At 41.5% G+C, this 17,886-nt stretch overlaps 2 protein-coding genes across 2 annotated transcripts; one reads left to right on the forward strand and one right to left on the reverse strand.

Annotated features, from left to right (window-relative positions):
* The first annotated feature begins 248 nt into the window (after positions 1–248).
* Positions 249–9,457, forward strand: cog4 (component of oligomeric golgi complex 4). Its single transcript, XM_032512683.1, has 19 exons — positions 249–632; positions 1,674–1,756; positions 1,859–1,973; positions 2,121–2,295; positions 2,556–2,749; positions 4,297–4,402; positions 4,493–4,650; positions 4,721–4,779; positions 4,860–4,984; positions 5,103–5,221; positions 5,650–5,816; positions 5,961–6,126; positions 6,548–6,610; positions 6,718–6,831; positions 7,267–7,359; positions 7,439–7,522; positions 7,611–7,712; positions 7,974–8,102; positions 8,727–9,457. Exons 1-19 carry the CDS (start codon positions 498–500, stop codon positions 8,859–8,861), a joined length of 2,322 nt encoding a protein of 773 aa, XP_032368574.1. The 5' UTR covers positions 249–497; the 3' UTR covers positions 8,862–9,457.
* Positions 9,458–9,717: 260 nt separating this feature from the next.
* gnao1b (guanine nucleotide binding protein (G protein), alpha activating activity polypeptide O, b) lies at positions 9,718–17,704 on the reverse strand. The gene is given in 9 exon segments (XM_032512694.1): positions 9,718–11,325; positions 11,328–11,387; positions 11,499–11,652; positions 12,904–13,033; positions 13,146–13,274; positions 13,367–13,527; positions 13,866–14,007; positions 17,096–17,138; positions 17,289–17,704. Coding segments are annotated over 9 exon segments (1,062 nt in total). The 5' UTR covers positions 17,407–17,704; the 3' UTR covers positions 9,718–11,200.
* Positions 17,705–17,886: the final 182 nt, after the last annotated feature.

Genomic DNA, 17,886 nt, shown 5'->3' on the forward strand with positions numbered 1-17,886 from the left:
AGGCTCTAAACACCATTCAAGTGACAACCTTTGTTGTGTTTGATTTCTAGCTTGTAGCTAAGCTAGCAGTCAATTCAAAAACGTTTTAGCTATCTATGGCTGTTTGATTGCTAACGTTAGCTCAAAACGCTATTCAACTGCACTCGACTTACATCGGGGAGTGACTGCCTCCACTGATTAAGTGCAAACACGTACAACGCATGCGTATTACGAGAGTATATTTACCGAGAATTGGACTTATCAGGTAAGGTTTCTGTGCTGCCACAGCAAGCCCCCACCACCAACAAATATTAATGTGCGGGTTTATGTTAGAGATGGTAAAGAACAACGTTACAGTCAGGTTTGGGTTCACAATTCTGAATCAAAGTGGCAATTCGTCTCCTCTGGAGTTCACTTCTTGTGAAAAGGTGTTGCCTGACAGGCTAAACCCTGGGTGTACTTCCCCCCTGTGACGTGGGGTCCTGTCGGGTCCTGAAGTTCTGTATCGGTGGCGGAAGATGGCAGACAGCGGACCCGTGGCAGCAAAAAAATGCGACGCTGGCTCACTGTCTTCTGTGAGTATGGAGACCATATCGGCCCTGACGGAGCTGGAGGACCTGGAGAGAGTTTACCAGCAACTCTGCGCGGAGGAGGTTTGTATAAACGACCGTTGACAGCAGTTTATTTGATGTGTACACTCACTGTCGTCATCCATCACGTAAACTTCCGGGATGCTGCTGGCTCAAAACAAAAACGCCACTTTGTAATTTTTTGGCTTAATGGAAATTAAACAATTAAGCAAATGACTTGTATTTGCAGGGCAGGCTAGAGCTACTAATATTTTCTGGAAAAGGCGGAAGACAGGGGTAACGTTAGCAGCTAAGTTAGCACGGTACGCAACATTGTCTACACACCTGTCTGTCTACAATGGACAGTTCAATACCATGAAGTGTTGGATTTTGACCGCAGAATTGGTTGTGGTTGTTGGCATTTGGGCTCTCTGTGACTGAGATTAGCTAAACATGTGTGACCGCTGGTTGGTAGTGAACAAGTCAACCAGCCGGCCTTTCGGCTCTTAGTGCATCAGTTATGAACGTCTGTTTAGAGACTTTTACAAGATATGTCTTATTGATTGACAAGTATATCTGAGAAATCATCTTAGGATCACAAGCACAATCACGCAATCAAATGAAGAAATGGGACAGTGGCTTCAAAGAAAATGAATTCATGGGCCATTTGTGCACAGTAGACAGTAGGTAATGGCGTGTTCATCAGATATACAAGCACATCAACAAAAGCTAGGAATAAATTGTTGCTCAGAAATCCTAAAAAACTTACTTGACAGAGCAAATAACATATACACTAAAATTTTGGAGTTCTGTCAATGCTACAAGGTTATTCAACTCACCCTATTTCTCTGAAACTACTTACATCCCATGTTTTCTAATAATTGACACGTCTATCACATCACATGACATCTACATGCCTAGATAACTTCTCAATATATGTGGTTTCCTAAAAACATTTATGTAGGTTTTGTTGGAAAATATGAAGCCAGTTGGACACTGAATAAAGAAAAACAGACATGTTAAAGTTGTAAAGCACTACACAGTATTTGTATAGGATACTGAAATCAAAACATTAATATTCTTCATGTAATTCTTTATTACATGTCTTGTTTTCTCCTAATACAGAAAGAAGTGGATTCTGAGCTGGAAAGACTGGTGGGGCAGGAGGGGTCCATTCACACAAAGATGCTGGCGCTGCAGAGGATGGGGTACAGTTTGTACAGATCAGTGTAGTTTAAAAAACCAACACAGTTTGTGTTCAACAAGAATATGTTCTCTGTTGTACAAAATGCTGTCTCTGTGCTTTATAGGCCCAACCTACAGTTGATTGAAGGAGACGCCAGTCAGCTGTCAGGCATGATCACATTTACCTGCAGTCTGGCTGAAAATGTCAGCCGCAAAGTCAGACAGCTAGACCTCGCAAAAGTAAATACACAATGACAAAAACACTTCTGCAAAACGTATAATTTTCAGCAGTGTATAAGAGGTTTTATTCAATTTGTTTATAAGTCGTGTTAATTACAAGAATGTTGTACTGGATCTTAAAGTGTGTATCTTGTTTTATTTTTGTAGACACGGCTGTATAACGTCATCCAGCGTGCCGACGATATCCTCGATCTAAAGTTCTGCACAGACGGCGTGCAGACGGCTCTACATAATGAAGATTATGAGCAGGCTGCTGCTCACATCCATCGATACCTCTCTCTGGACCAGTCGGTTATTGAGCTGAGCAGGCAGGGAGAAGAAAGTACGAGGCTTCTAGTTCTCTGGCATAGTGCATTGCTCAGTAATCAGTCTTACACTGCAGTGAAGAAGTACTGTAATCCTATTTGTTTTCGGAACATTTTGACAATGATTTAGTCAGATCATTATAGGATTACAGTTTTTCATGAAAAAAAAAAACAGTTCTTACTGAACTCTATGTAGCATTATAAATCAGCTGTAAAATAGATACAATATACGTCTAGGCTTGCACTGTAACTCTGCGAATGCATGATGTCTCCCCAGGCAGTACTGTGGATGCCAGTCTGTTAATGCTGCAGGAGGCAGAGCAGAAACTTAAGATTATCGTTGCTGAAAAGCTGGATGAAGCTGTTGCAGCAGTCAACCTTGCACAAGTGGAAAGGTTTTTCAAGATCTTTCCTCTGTTGGGCCTCCACCAGCAGGGCCTCGTCCGTTTTGGCCAATATCTCTGCAGTCAGGTAAGTTTTGTTTTTAATGCTGTTTGTGCTTCTTTTTTTTTGTGTCTGAGTGGTCGGCCAAAGCGCTACATCATCAGCATCATCATTAGCTAACTTTATTTGTAGAGCACTTTAAAACATCCACAATGGACCAAAGTGCTGTACAGGAGAATAAATGAAATACACAACTCACAAGGCATAAAATACAATACAAAGAGGATGAGGTGGGTTTTAAGAAGAGATTTAAACACAGACCGTACAGAGGTAGATCATTCCACAATTTAGGAGCCGCACTCCATACAACGGCAAAGACACAGTCAATTTGAGCTTAACCCTTGTGTTGTCTTTGCGTCAACTATGATTACTTTTTTTCAACGTTGTTATTGCTTTTTCCAACATTTTTGTCACTTTTTCAATGTTGTGGGTACTTTTTTTTTGACGTTGTTGGTGTTTTGTCCAAAGGCCTATTTTTTGTGACAAAAAAAATAAAAAATTAACTGAAAACGGGTCAATTTGACCCAAGGACAACACAAGGGTTAAGCTTAGTTTTGGGGACACTCAGGAGCAGTTGATCAGCTGACCTAAGAGATAGGTGTATAAGGGTGCAGCAGTTCAGAGTTACAGGGTGGGGCAAGACCATTGAGGCATTTAAAATAAAAATAAAATAATTTTAAAGTGGATCCTGAAATGTAGTGCTTGTATCTATCTCTCTCTCTCTGTTCTACAAACCACTTTTCGTAGTTTCTGTATTTGATGCAATATCACACGAGAATTGCATATCACACAAAAATCCATCTTGTGAGGCCACAATGCGTTTGTGTCCGAACAGCAGCATACCGGACCAATCAGCGTCAGGTGAGGAGCTGGCCGAGGCTTAGTGTTTGTGACGGCCACGGCTGTTCATTCAAAACATCAATGGCGAACGTGCCGTCCCTTTTCCAAGCAATGACAATGACTTAACAGATGGTTCTGTGTTAACAAACTATCTGGTGACTGGTCAGTGTTTGGGGCTGTTGTAGCTTGTTTGCACTGGTCGGTCACCTTACTGAGTTTTTCTCAAGAACTTTAATTAACTTTGGTGGAATGATGGTATGCTGACGAAGAAAGAGTTGGTACTTTTTTTGGGGGGGGGCTTAACTTGATTTAAATACTATTGGCACATATATTCCTTGGATCACGGTGTATAATTTGATGAAGATCAAATGAAGATTTTGGATCCAGATGCAGTTTTGAAATTTCTAAAAAAAAAAAAAAATAATAGACCTTGGTTGAGGTATTTGCTTTCTATTATTCACTCTGGTAAAACATTTTCATTATTTATTGGTTGTTGCTTGTAAATTTTATGAAACAAATTCCTTCCTGATGCACTCGTTCTATTTAGTTTAAGAGTTTCAGCTAAATACTTCAATTAATAGAATGTTGCCACTCTGTAATTACATGTGGATAATGAATATAGATCTCTTAAGGTATCTTTGTTTTTTGCACAGAAATAGTTGCAGATATGTCATGTCTGATTTTTTTTTTTTTTTTTTTTTTTCTGTTTTTTTAACATATTCATGTTCTCACAGCTTTCTTCCAAAGCTGAGGAGAACCTGCTCTTGGCTTCAGGTGGAGATCTGGGCGAGAAGAGAGCACCGCTGGTATTTGCAGACACTCTGACGCTGCTGCTGGAAGGTGAGAAAACAGGCCTGATGCTCTCCGTCTGTGTACATATGCCGTTGTTTGCACGGGATGAACTCCTAACGCTTTGGTGTGTGATTACAGGTATCGCTCGTGTCGTTGAGACTCATCAGCCCATAGTAGAGACATATTACGGTCCAGGGCATTTGTACACGCTCATCACTCACCTGCAGCAGGAGTGTGACCGACAGGCCCAGAAAATAGTCGACAGGTTTATACAGCAGAGAGGATTCCACAACAAGGTGTGCATTCCATCTGAACTGCATGCAGGTGTTTTTAATGCATATATGTGAACTTGTATCCCTCCTGTAGTTTCAGGTCGTTCAGAGCAGCATGATGAAGAGCGTACCGGGAGAAGGGATCGAGCCCAGGTTTGTCTCGGCAACGTCCTGTTCTCCTCTATTATTTTCTCTTAGGTGTTTTTGGTTACACATCTGTCTCGTATGAACAGAGAGCTGGACCCTGTACTGACTGAAGTAAGCCTGATGAACGCAAGGGCGGAGCTTTACCTGCGCTTCTTACGCCGTCGTATGCTGGCCGACTTTGAAATTGGGGATGCTCATAGCGTCACACAGGGTAGTTTTACAGTAACATGTGGTAATGCATGCACGAATGCCTTTTTGAGATGTGGAGCTAAAAAACTTTCTATCCATCTAAAATACCAATTTGTTTGTACATTTTTGGGAAAACCCAGAGCATCAGCAGAACACTGAGAAGCTACTGAAACACTGCTTGCTTAGCAGGATGATGCAGGAGCTGATCGGTTACTATATTCCAATGGAAGAGTACTACATGAGAGAGTCTGTCAACAAGGTAAATGACTCCATTTTATATCGTATTTTAATATTTGACAAAATAATCTTAAAGCGACCGCTGTTGCCCACTCTGCAGGCTTTTAGAGTGGCATTGTGGGTAATGCAAGCACCAGATTTTGACGAGGAAAAATAATGTGTGGAAATAAAAAAAACTGTCTTTTTTTGTTCTGCCGTATTGATTCTGATCCTTTTTTAAATTTTGAAGCTCATTTTTTATTGTTTTAACTACTCTCACAATAACCATTTGGCCCTTTTTAAAAATAACAGATTTTGATATAAATATGCCATGAAATTGTTATCACTGCAGTAGAGGTAATTCAAGTGTTGAACATTTAGGGAAAACAGTGTATTCAACACACATAATGTAATATTTACTCATTAGAGCATATTGAATTCAGTTTGAATAGAATACATTTTCCTCCTCAGGCTGTTGCTATGGATACATATGAAAAGGGTCAGCTGACCTCCAGCATGGTGGACGACTGTTTCTACATTGTGAAGAAGTGCATCAGTAGAGCTTTATCCAGCTCCAGCATCGACTGCCTCTGTGCCATGATCAATCACGCTAACTCTGTGCTGGAGTCTGACTTCAGGTGCTCACTCTTTCACTTTCCAGTTGACATATTTATTTTTCTTCTTTTGTTTTATTTATTTATTTATTTATTTATTTTAATACACTTCTTCAGTTCTCATGCATGTATGTTTCTCTTCTTTTCCCATCTCTCTCCACCTGGCAGGGAGGTGTTATATAATAAGCTGCGGCAGGGCTTCCCGGCTACGACGCTTCAGGACATCCAGCGTGGCGTCAGCAGTGCGGTCAGCCTGATGCAGAGCAGCTTACAGCAGGGGAAGTTCAACACGATGGGCATCGAGAGCGCTGAACACGCCAAGGCTGCATTTCTGGTAAGACGATTAGACAAACACACACACACACACACACATACACATATCCCCACCTCGCTCTCAGCCAGTATCTCTTAGAAATTGTTAAAAAGACTATGATATATATATATATATATATATATATATATATATATATATATATATATAGCAGCAGTTACTAAACTCTGGATTGAAATGCATGAATAACCCTTCTCCTGATTTAAGTGATGTAAGTAGTGCTTTCATTTTTTTAAATGGCTCCTAGCTAAAGGAAGCATGACTTCAAAAACCTTTTTGACCAATTTGTCTAAAGGTAAAAGTAAAATCAAGAAACACTTAAAAGGTTCGAGGCTCAAATAATTCTGCAGACTATATTTTCAGAGAAAGAGTTGCCCTGAATCCTACTGAACCATTGTTTTTTTTTTCTTTCTTTCCATTTCAGGTGACTCTGAACAACGTTGAGGTGTGTAGTGAGTACATCACGACTTTAAAGAGAAACCTTGAGGTAAGTTTCACATGTGCTAGCACATCCTCATCTCTTCTATTCATCTTGTCACTAATAGTTGACCTCATTGTTTGGCGATGTTCCTCTTCTTCTTTTTTGCCTCTCAGAATGACTGCTCCAAGCTGTTTAATCAGGGCGCCGGCTCCGGAGAACAAGCCAAGATTGAAAGTTGTTTGTCCGACCTCGTCAACACATCTGCCAAGTTCAAGGATCTCTTACAGGTTGGAGAGACACACATTGATCAATGCTGAGAACTGTGTATTAACAGTAGGTGCTACACAACAGGAATGGCATGGCAGCTTTACTTGTATAGCACATTTCAACAACAGGGCAATTCAAAGGGCTTTACATAAAAACAATTAAAAGAAAAATTCAAAACCGGTAAAATATATCAGAAAAAAGTTACAAGGGGGTCTAAGATATTAAACATGAAAGAACAGTAACAAAAACAGCAAAAAATACAAAAGCAGATAATGCTACTTCAGTCGGGGAACAAATCTTTCTGTGTGTTTTTATAGGGTTAGAGTGACAGATTTACTTTATGTAAATAGACAAATTAATTCAAATTTAAGGGTGTCATTTGAATGAGGAAAAATGAAAACCTCTTGCCACTGAGTGGCAAAAATGTCATACTCTGATATGGTTTTATTTCACAGGAGGGCCTGACTGAGTTAAACACAACAGCCATAAAGCCTCAGGTCAAACCCTGGATCAGCAGCTTCCTGTCCATCTCACACAACATAGAAGAGGTAAAGGTTTCAGAACAGTGAACAAAAATAAACCAGAGTCCATAAAACATGTTGCTGTAACAGCTGGTGTTCCTCCCAGGAGGAGTTTAATGATTATGAAGCTAATGATCCCTGGGTGCAGCCGCTCATCGTTAACTTGGAGCAGCTCATGGCAGAGTTCAAGGTAACATTTCAGCTATGACTCCAAAGTGAGTGAGTGTGTCCCCTTTCCTTTTACTTATTTTTTTAACTTCTCTGTGTCCCCTCACCAGACGGCCCAGTCTCCTGTCATCTACGACATACTGACCAGCCTGATGACCAGCTTGATAGCCATTGAAATGGAGAAGACCGTCCTCAAATGTTCATTCAGCAGGGTGAGGAGCTGACCTCGGCCACAAGGTGGCACCGAGCACCCTCTGCATCACATTGCATCACATCACTAACATGTGATGCAAGGCCTCAGGCAAAGATTTATTAATGAGTCCAGAAAGGCCTGCAGGAGAGCCTGCTCCCTTATTGTCACAAGAGCATTTTTCTAATTTGAGCAGAGTGTTTTCAGGAAACTTCTAAATAACTGTTTATACAACTGTTTATACTTTCTACAACATAAAGTCCATCCACTGTTTCTGTTGTAGCTCGGAGGGCTCCAGTTCGATAAAGAGCTTCGGTCTCTTGTGGCGTACCTCACCACCGTAACCACCTGGACCATCAGGGATAAGTTTGCTCGTCTCACACAAATGGCCACCATCCTCAACCTGGAGCGGGTAATTTAGATCATTTTACACACATAATTATTTTATGTTTATGGCAGTTATTGTCAGTGGTGGAATGTAACTAAGTATATTTACTCCAGTACAGTTTTGAGATACTTGAGTATTTCCATTTTATGCTACTTTATACTTCTACTTCATTACATTGCAATTGGAAATATTGTATTTTTTAGTCCATTACATTTATCTGACAGCTTTAGTTACTAGTTATATAATATGATGCATTGTCAAAAAATTACTACTGAGAAGATATAAAGCAGTTAAATTAGCTCCACCTCAACCAACTCCAGCTGTAAAATGGGGCATCCAGGCAGCCTTGGGGTCTGTAGATGCAGGATAGATTATATCAGGCCTGGGCCCTTTGTTGGAACCCCCCCCCCCTCCCAAAAAAAAATGCTAATGCCAATTACACATTAATTTATAAATGGGAAAAGAATCCAGTAATATAATACATAACAGCGGCAATGTTCTGCATTGTGAATACTGTTACTTTTTGAAATACATTTTGCTCATGATACTAGTCATTTTCACAGTATAGTATTGCTATTTTGACATATTTAGGTAAAGGATATGGTTACTTCCTCCTGGTTTACTCACATGTACCTATTTGTACTACAGGTAACTGAGATCTTGGATTACTGGGGCCCAAACTCTGGGCCCCTGACGTGGCGGCTGACCCCGGCGGAAGTGCGTCAGGTTCTAGCGCTGCGTGTTGACTTCAGAAGTGAAGATATCAAGAGACTGCGACTGTAACTCATGAACCACTCCACTGGTTAACAGTGATTGCCTTGCAGTACCCACCTTGTGATGCTTTTTTTCACTGAAGAGCTCTGCACAATCCAGGTTTAATCCATGTTTATGTAAATGGGTTTGGGGCGGGGCAGGGCACAGGGCTAAATGGCTGGGGATTTCTTTTTTTTCTGAAACAAAAATGCTCATACTGGAGATTTCAGACAGGTTTTCAGACTCTGCCTTCTGCTCCACGCCCAGCTCAGCTGTTAGGGCCATGGTTTGGGGTTAACATGGAAGAGATGGTGTACTATTTGAGATAAATAATCTGTCAAATGTGCAAGTATTCTCTTAAATGTGTGATTAAAAGGTGTAATTGTTCGGGGAGTCCCAGCCTTTTAACCTGTAGCTGGCTCTGAGAAATGAGGACACCCTGGGACTGAGGAGTGGAGCTCTGTGGCTGTCAGTGAAATGTCAGTAATGAACATTGTACCCATTAAACTGAAAGCAGGTCAGGCAGCTGATCCAGCCTAGTCATTCAATATATGAATAGCTCCTTGTCGGTGATGATGAAACACATTTAACCTAATAAATTGAGAGCCGCTCTGCAATGCCTCTGATCCCTGCCATCAGCCATATTTCATGAAGTGCTGCCCTATTGCCATGCAAGACCTGTAACAATCTTTTTATACATATTTCTGACACTAAATACAAAGCTGTGTTCACCAGGCAATGAAGCATTAAAAGTGGGCCATTTTCATAATGTTCAGCCTAAGTTCCTGGTCCAAACTTTGGCTGGGAGGTTGCACCGGGAGCATACAGTTTGTCATCAACCCTCTTACCTTTGTTAGTGTAATCAGACTCAGACCACAAATGGAAATAGTTAGGAAAAGTGTGGCTTTAATGTAAACACAACATTCGATTGGCTCAGCACAAACATTCCACATGAGAGCAACCAATAAACTACCAAATAGGACGGGGTGCAGCACAAAAACATTCACAGTAAAAAAAAAAAAATCTGGTATAATCATAATATATATACAGTACGGTGCTTTTAAGGTGAAAATGGAGATAGGATATGGGGACTGATATGTGATAAGAGTATACAGGGATGGGAAGATGAATTTCTGGGTGCACAGGGGAAAATGGAGCGCTGTACTTTTTCTCTGTGAAAAGAGAAATGTGACAGACGGGGGGGGATAATGGTTCCCTGTTTACCGATCAGTGGAGAAGAGGGTCGGAAAAACCCACAACTCCCCAGACAGGCTGCCTCAAATGATCTTGTTCTCGTGCAGTCTTCTACTGCTAAACAGATTCACATCGAAGGGTAAAGCCCCACACAGAGAACAAGATGTCATTGGAGGGCTGCTTTCTACCCTCTGAACTGTAGACAGGTGTCAGTGTACCTCAGTTTTTCATTTCAGGAAATAAATATGTGGCACGGGATTTCAGGAGGTAGGAGGAGGCATGTAGGTCATGAAGCTTAATAAAAATAATTTGATAATAATCTGTTACTTAAATAATATTTGATAGTATGAACATGAACTATGATTTCTGATCCTACTCTGTTCTTAGATGGTTGGCACCGATATGACGTTTGTTTGTTTTTTTTAGATATCATTGGCTGATTTCCTCCCGCTACAGGAGGCCAATGGAAATGGGCAGCCACTCTGAACAGAAGAATCCTCTCATTATGTTTTAAAGTAAAAGAGAAAATAGAGAGTGGGAATGACCTGCAGGCTACTCAGTCATGTGTGGGTCTGAAGGAGAGAAGAGCTTTGTCCCTTCTGAAAGTTAAAATAGCCTGCTTTCCAGCCATGAGCCTCAGCCACAAGTACAGCACCTCCCCAACATCATCATCATCAACTCCACCTTCATACACACAGCAGCTCTTCAAACGGAGCACAACTGGCTATATTCAGTTTAGATATAAATGCCTCGAGACTTACATATAAAACCACATAAAAATGTCACGTAAAGAATGGGACTATAGTCCACGCTGTGGTTAAAAATGACATTGCACACTCCTCGCGTTGTATTTCTTTTGTAAAACGAGGCTCCAGCTGAATACAACCCTGGAGCTGCCCCTTCTGACCTTCCCAGTTGTTGACACAGTCATCAACTAAACATGAAACATTCAGCTCAAAAACACATTTTTATAAGACAAAATTTGGGGTTGTATACTGAAATCAAAATGAGTGGAAGGGAACAAATCATGGCAATAATCCAGTGTGGTGTCGAACGGCAGCTCTTTGGGTCCATTTGGACGTGTAGAATTACGTATTTATGTGTTTAAGTATCATCAAAATTATCATTATTAACACCTCATACTCTCCATGACAACCTCTGTGCTTGGCCAGGCCTCAGTATAAGCCACACCCTCTAAGGTTGTTTGCAATAATGATGTCAGTGACGGCATCAAACACTACCTGGATGTTTCCTGTGTCTGTGGCACAGGTCAGGTGACAGTAGATCTCCTTATTGGAGAGCGGCTCTTACTCTCAAACTGAACCTGAATATATGCAGTAGCATCATCATAAGTATTAGCACCTGGAGATAAAAGGAGGAAACAGAGAGAGAGAGAGAAACACAGTGAGCATGAAGCGCCAACACTCATCATTTTGCTTGTGAAGCAGCTCTGCTTACAAGAATGATACTCACCTGTGTATTCTGGAAAACAGATCGTCAGCGGTGACTTCTTGATCTTTTCACCAAACAGATCCTTCTTGTTGAGGAAGAGGATGATGGAGGTGTCGATGAAGAACTTGTTGTTACAGATGGAGTCAAAAAGCATGAGGGACTCATGCATGCGGTTCTGCAGGAAGAATACATTTGTGGTTGGTGTTGGTGTGAGGAGAGGGCCTGGAGAAGAATAACTTCAAACGGCAGTCAGCAACAGCTAATTGCTTCATGTGTAACTGATAAATACCAAAGTGATTGTCTGTGGAAAGCAACTGGGATTTTATACATTCATCTTTCAAAGTTTGTTTCATTATTATAAATGAAAAACAGAACAAATACACAATTAAAATATTATTAAACCCTAACCACAAGCACCTGGCTGACCAATGAAGAAATAGATAAAATAGGTAATCAACAATTTAAAAATTGTTAAATTAATAAATAAATGATTTTACAGTTTATTATAAGTAGTAGCAGTGGTAGTTTTACTGTCTGTACTAAAAGAAGGCCCCTTTTCTGTTGCTTTTTATGGGGTTTCTCCCTCCCCAGGGCATTTTTTGTTTTTTAAATCAAGGGTCTAAAGATAGTTTCTTGTACAGATTGCGAAACCTTCTGAGACAAATTGTAACATATTGGTGATATGCGTTGGGATGCCATTCCCATTGTTTGAAAAATGACCTAAATGTTAAATGTTAACCTATTACGCTACCCTCTCCATCCCATAGTAGCAGAGAGTTTGGTTGAATATGTTAGTCTAGTCTGCTCATTGATTGGACTGAGGTTTGTGCAAGTTAGAATCTGTGGCCCGACCATGACCCTGAAATATTAGTGGCCTAACTGTGTATTGATAAATCCATGGTGCTGTCCGTGGTGCTGAAGTAGCAGATTTGTAAATGGATTTTTTTTTCTCTGAGTCCCGCCCTTTGGTTAGTTTTATCTTGGATCTAAATATTCTCTAAATACTTACTTACTTACTTAGTACTCCCTGTAAAAAAATGACAAATTGCATGCTGGACATATGAATAAGAATGTATGTTCTATAACTATGTTTGACTTGACTTGAGTGAAGCTATGAATATTAATACGTAAATAAAGACAAAAAAAATGCACTGGCGTTGTAAATCTGTAACTATCAACCTATAAGATACTTTTTTTCTGGCATTAGCCTTTAATAGATAGGTAACAGTATAGAGAGGGGAAGAGACAAAGGTCCAAAGTAATGATATCAATACATCAAAGGTCCCCGTCCAGAATCCGACAGGTGATGTTGCAGTTATAACATGTAACACATATGTCCAACCAGGACGCGTTTTACATTAGTCAATGTCCCACCGTGATTTGTGCATCACAGGGATTCAGACTGAATTAACTGAGTCACACTTACAGTTGTTTCATCTTCATGGAGCACCTGGTCGTATCCACTCAGAGCAACGCAGAAGATAATGGCAGTCACATCTTCAAAGCAGTGGATCCACTTCTTCCTCTCTGATCTCTGACCCCCCACGTCAAACAGCCTGGAAAAAGTGCAAGAAGTCAATTCAGACCAAGAGCTGTAATCCCTGAACTTAATCCTGCACAAAATGGCAACGACAAAGGCCAAGTTGTTGTGAGCTAAATGTACACTACCTGAAATGGAGGTTTTTGAAGGTGAAGTGGGTTTCGACGATACCGGTAGTCTTCACTCGGGTTCTCAGGATATCCTGCTCTGTGGGCTGGTAGTCTGCCGCCCCGATCCGGTCTAGACTGTCCAGGTAGCTGATAACGACAAAGATCAAGAAGAATGTGAAATAGAGAATGGGTGGCTATTTTTGCAAATATGGGTTCTTACAGTCTATATCTGCACTTACTATTGAGCAGAGTCGTTGAGTTGGTATTCCCGGGCACGGCTGAAGCACTCCTGAGTCCCAGCATCAGTCCACACACGCTTCATAGCAGTAAGAAGCTCTGCAGAGTATGGCTCTGTGTCCTCCATACGACTGACCACATCGCACACCAGCTTAGCATCCGCCTGAATGGATACATTTCATAAGATCAGGGAAAGAGGAAAAACATGATATTGTGGATTTCTTTTTAATTAGCTGTTGTACAGGTATTGTGGTTTAAGATTCCTGATTTCTTTAAATGACAGTTCCAGTTTGACTATCATCAAGTCCATGTGAGGGACATCAACTAGATGCCTTAACCCAAGCAGATAGTGTGATTTGTCACATTAAACAATCTTCTGATTATTCTCAAGCCATGATTTGGCATTATAGGATTTCAATAACTAATAAACATAAATAAAATATCAGTTTCTCAGCCGTCTGTAGGTGAACATTTCAGTTGGAGGGTAACTGTGAGACTGACTTTTCTATCCTTGTCTCCAAACTCGATGCCCAGTGAGTCCATGGCTCGGAGGATGGCCGCCAAGCTCTGGATGGTGTTGCTGTAGACCACAGGCTTATACTGCTTCACATCATCCCCAGAAAAGCCATCTTCATGGATAATCCTGCAAGTGCACACAGATATTAACACAAAAACACAAGCATGGACTAAAGAGAATAGTCACACATATCCATATGTTCCTGCAGACCTGAATTATTGTCTTTTTTACGATAAGAGTCCCAATGTTCTGGCAGAGGTTTATCTTTTGTGTGTGTGTGTGTGTGTGTGTGTGTGTGTGTGTGTGTGTGTGTGTGTGTGTGTGTGTGTGTGTGTGTGTGTGTGTGTGTGTATGTGTGTATGTGTGTGTGGTGTGTGTGTGTGTGTGTGTCAGATGTTTCTTGGCATTAAACAAAATTATATTCCTTTCTCCCTTCATCCTGCCATCTCTATCTAAAATGCATCTTTAAGTGTGTCACTGTATAATGGGATGGGAATTGATCACAGACTCAGTGTGTGATCTGTAATTGGATAGTAATGTGATATTTAAGCCATTCATAATTTATTAGTGGAATCAGTCAGAGCACCAATCAATCACACCACACAGAACTGTACTGTTACATTTAGTACGGCACAGTGCACTGCAAACCTTCAGTTAGCCATCATCACACCCTCACCCTGACTGAAGCTGTAAAATATAGGCGTCATAACCTCCTGACACATTTAAACTCCAGCAGCTTCTCTTTACCTCCATTGTGGTCAGTCATTGATGTTTGATAAGGAAAATAAATAAGGCATTAAGGATTAGCAAAATTTAGCAAAATTAGCAAAATCACTTCACCAGTGCTTGTTATGAAAAGGGGAAGCAGTGGCCACCTTCACTTATATCCTAAATATGAACAGTTTTAGGAAATACAACATTGACCTTTAGGAGGAAGGAGCAAATGTGTTGTTTCACTCAGCAAAGGATGTAAAATAATTTAGGGCTGCAACTAACGGTTCATTTTTATTAGCAATTAATGTGCCGATTAATCGGTTTGTCTATAAAATATGCGAAAATAGTAAAAAATGCACTTTTTTTCCACAGCTCAAGGACATGTCTTCAAATGTCCTAATTTTTCTGACCAACTGTTCCAAAGAGATTGACTTTACTATCATGTAAGACTAAGAAAAGCATCAAATCCTCACATTTAAGAACCAGAGAATGTTTGGGAAACAAAACTACTTAACACTATGACTCAAGCAATCATTCAATCAGGACAATACTTGCAGCTTATTTTTTCTGTCAATAAAGTAATTCATTAATCAATTGTTCTAGGTGAGGGATGTGTCAGTGTCTTGGTGCTTGGGGGGAGGAGGTGTTTTCATTTTATATTTTATATTTTGTGCATTCATTGTATGCAAAATGTGTGTGGGCCTCACAAGCCAAAGACAGAAGTTTAAATTAATATGCACTTAAAGCGGGAACCATCAAACGTATTCCTTAGTGATTTAATTGCTGATTACTTTTTCATTATATCAATACTTGGTCTATGAAGAATTTAGAAAAGTAGTGAAAAAAACACACACACACACATTTTCACAAAGCTGAAGTGGAAATCTTCAAATCTGTCATTTTGTCAAACCAACAGTCCATAACTCAATGATATTCAACTTAATATCATGGAGAAGTAATAAAACACGTAAATATTCACATTTAATAAAGTCAGAAGCAGGGAATTGTTGCTTTATTAAAAATGACTGAATTGATTTGGAGGTTATCAAAATGGTTGCAGATTAATTCTTAATTTTAGGGACTCATTGTTTCAGCTCTATATATAGCACGCGCAATGGATGAAACTGATTGGTTTTGCAAAAAAGTGTAAAAAATAGATACCACTGACATTTCTGCAGTACTACATCACCCTCAATGAAGTAGTGTAATCCAAATCCCAAATCTACTTTATGTATACATCTTTCCAGCTATGGGATTCAATTATTATAAGTTACATATTCTGAATATTTTAAGGTTTTTAAAATGGTGAAAACACACACACACACACAACATACACACACACACACACACACACACACACATATACACACACACACACACACACACACACACACACACAGCAATCACATTTGCAATTGCAATTATAAAACCACCACATCCATGCCTGAATTACACAAAATGAAACTCTCAACCTGTATTCTAACCAGTAGCCTACATCATGTGTTTATGATGAGTGAACATATCACAGGAAAACATGCTAAACTTAGCCTCCAATACCTAAACTTTATGACACACGGTGTAGTAAAACCCATCCATCTGCTGCTTACTTCGGCTAAAATAAAACCCTGGAAAGTATCTGTAAACACTATTTTGGCCCACTGTCTTGTGTTCATGGTACAGCAGTGAGTTATGGATAACCAGAGACCACAGGGAGGATAATGAGGTGAAGAGAAGAGGAGGAAGCAAGGCATGGAGGGAAGAAAGGCGAGAGGGAGGGAGGGTGCAGTCAGTGCACTGCAGGCCGGGATGCGGTGAGCCGGACGGAGGCCGGGAGTAACACTGCTGCCCACAAACACTGGGAGAGATGTTTCAAATGAAGAGGAAAAATATACAATGGGCCGTGGCTTTTCCGCACTGAAACATCTAGAAACTTAACTAAGAGGTTTAGAGAAAACAAAAACAGTGATTTAAAAAAAAATCAAAGAGTGATTTAGCTTAGACGGGAAGGTTTAGATGCGGTTTTAGAAGCCATATTTCTGCGTAAATCCGCTTTATAGGCAAAGTACTCCAGGCGATATCGGGCACTTAAAGCCATTAAGATTAAAAGCAGAGGTATTCACTAATGGAGCTGTAGTGACCTCAATGTAATACACACGCGCGCGCACACAGACTCACATACACGCGCGCGCGCACACGCACGGAAGAACAACAACCACATATCCCTAGTCGCACACTCCCTGTAGTCAGTAAAACCCTCGTTAACCACATTTCAGCACCCAGGGAATGGACAGCACCCTGGCACGCACCGGGGCGGCCTCCTCAGCCGTCTGTCTGCAGGAGGTGCTCGAGTCACCGGCACTCCTCCGGGGCTACGGCCTCTCGAAACATGGCGGCTCAACCTGCCTTAGCACAGATATGGGAGGCGCAATCTCGGGCCTTTGACTCTGGCTGAGTCGGAGCGGGTTAAGATAAGCAAAAAAAAAAAAAAAGAGCCACTTACTTCATCTGTTTGACGATGGTGCTTTTACCGGACTCTCCGCCGCCTGTAAAGAACGGAGGGCAGAGTGAGAGCCGGCAATGAAATCAGTACCACGGAGAGCACCTCCGCCCCATGCAGTCCCACCACAACTAAACCGAGCCGTGCCGCGCCGAGGCGCAGCAGCCCCGCGGCCCCGGAGAGGCTCATCTCTTACCGAGCAGAAGCAGTTTGACGTCCTTGGCGGCGACCACCCCGTCCTCCTTCAGGTTTTTCTCGATGGCCTTGCTCCGGTCCAGAGCAGCGCGCTCCTCGGCGCTCAGTGTACATCCCATGTTTCCAAACGAATGAGCACTCCCGTCGTCTCTCCGGTCCGCCCTGTCCCTCACCGACTCTCAATCAGTGCGTTGTCTCTCACTCGAGCTCTCCTCCTGCGCTGTCTGCTACAGCATTAGGCCCGGATTGAGGGCAAAACAGAGCCGGGATCCCGAAACGGTCTTTTCTCCGCGGACTCTGTATGTGCCTCTCTCGCTCCGTCTCCTCTCTCAGAGGGGGTTGGGGGGTGGGGTCGTTGTGCTCGAGCCTGCGGGGATGGGGTTGTTGTTAGGTGGGGAGGGGGGGGGGCTCGCTCTCTCTCTCTCTCTCTACAGGGCGGCGCTGATGATGATGATGACAGCGAGCGCGAGCGATGTCATCGTATCTTTTCACGAATGCAGGCAGGAGGGGCGCAAGAGGAAGAGGAGGGAAGCCGGCTGGCTGCGCGAGACTCACCTACGGGACAATCTCGCTTACGTCAGAGCAACCGAGTTTAATCA

This window comes from Etheostoma spectabile, chromosome 1, assembly GCF_008692095.1.
Source record: "Etheostoma spectabile isolate EspeVRDwgs_2016 chromosome 1, UIUC_Espe_1.0, whole genome shotgun sequence".
NCBI lineage: Eukaryota > Metazoa > Chordata > Actinopteri > Perciformes > Percidae > Etheostoma > Etheostoma spectabile.

What these genes read in the sequence shown, in the direction of transcription:
- cog4 (XM_032512683.1), top strand. Translation starts at nt 498, where the DNA reads ATGGCAGACAGCGGACCCGTGGCAGCAAAAAAATGCGACGCTGGCTCA. An exon ending in ACGCCAAGGCTGCATTTCTG is followed by an intron (nt 6,127 to 6,547) that starts GTAAGACGATTA and finishes TTTCCATTTCAG; the next exon opens with GTGACTCTGAACAACGTTGA. An exon ending in AGCTCATGGCAGAGTTCAAG is followed by an intron (nt 7,523 to 7,610) that starts GTAACATTTCAG and finishes TCCCCTCACCAG; the next exon opens with ACGGCCCAGTCTCCTGTCAT.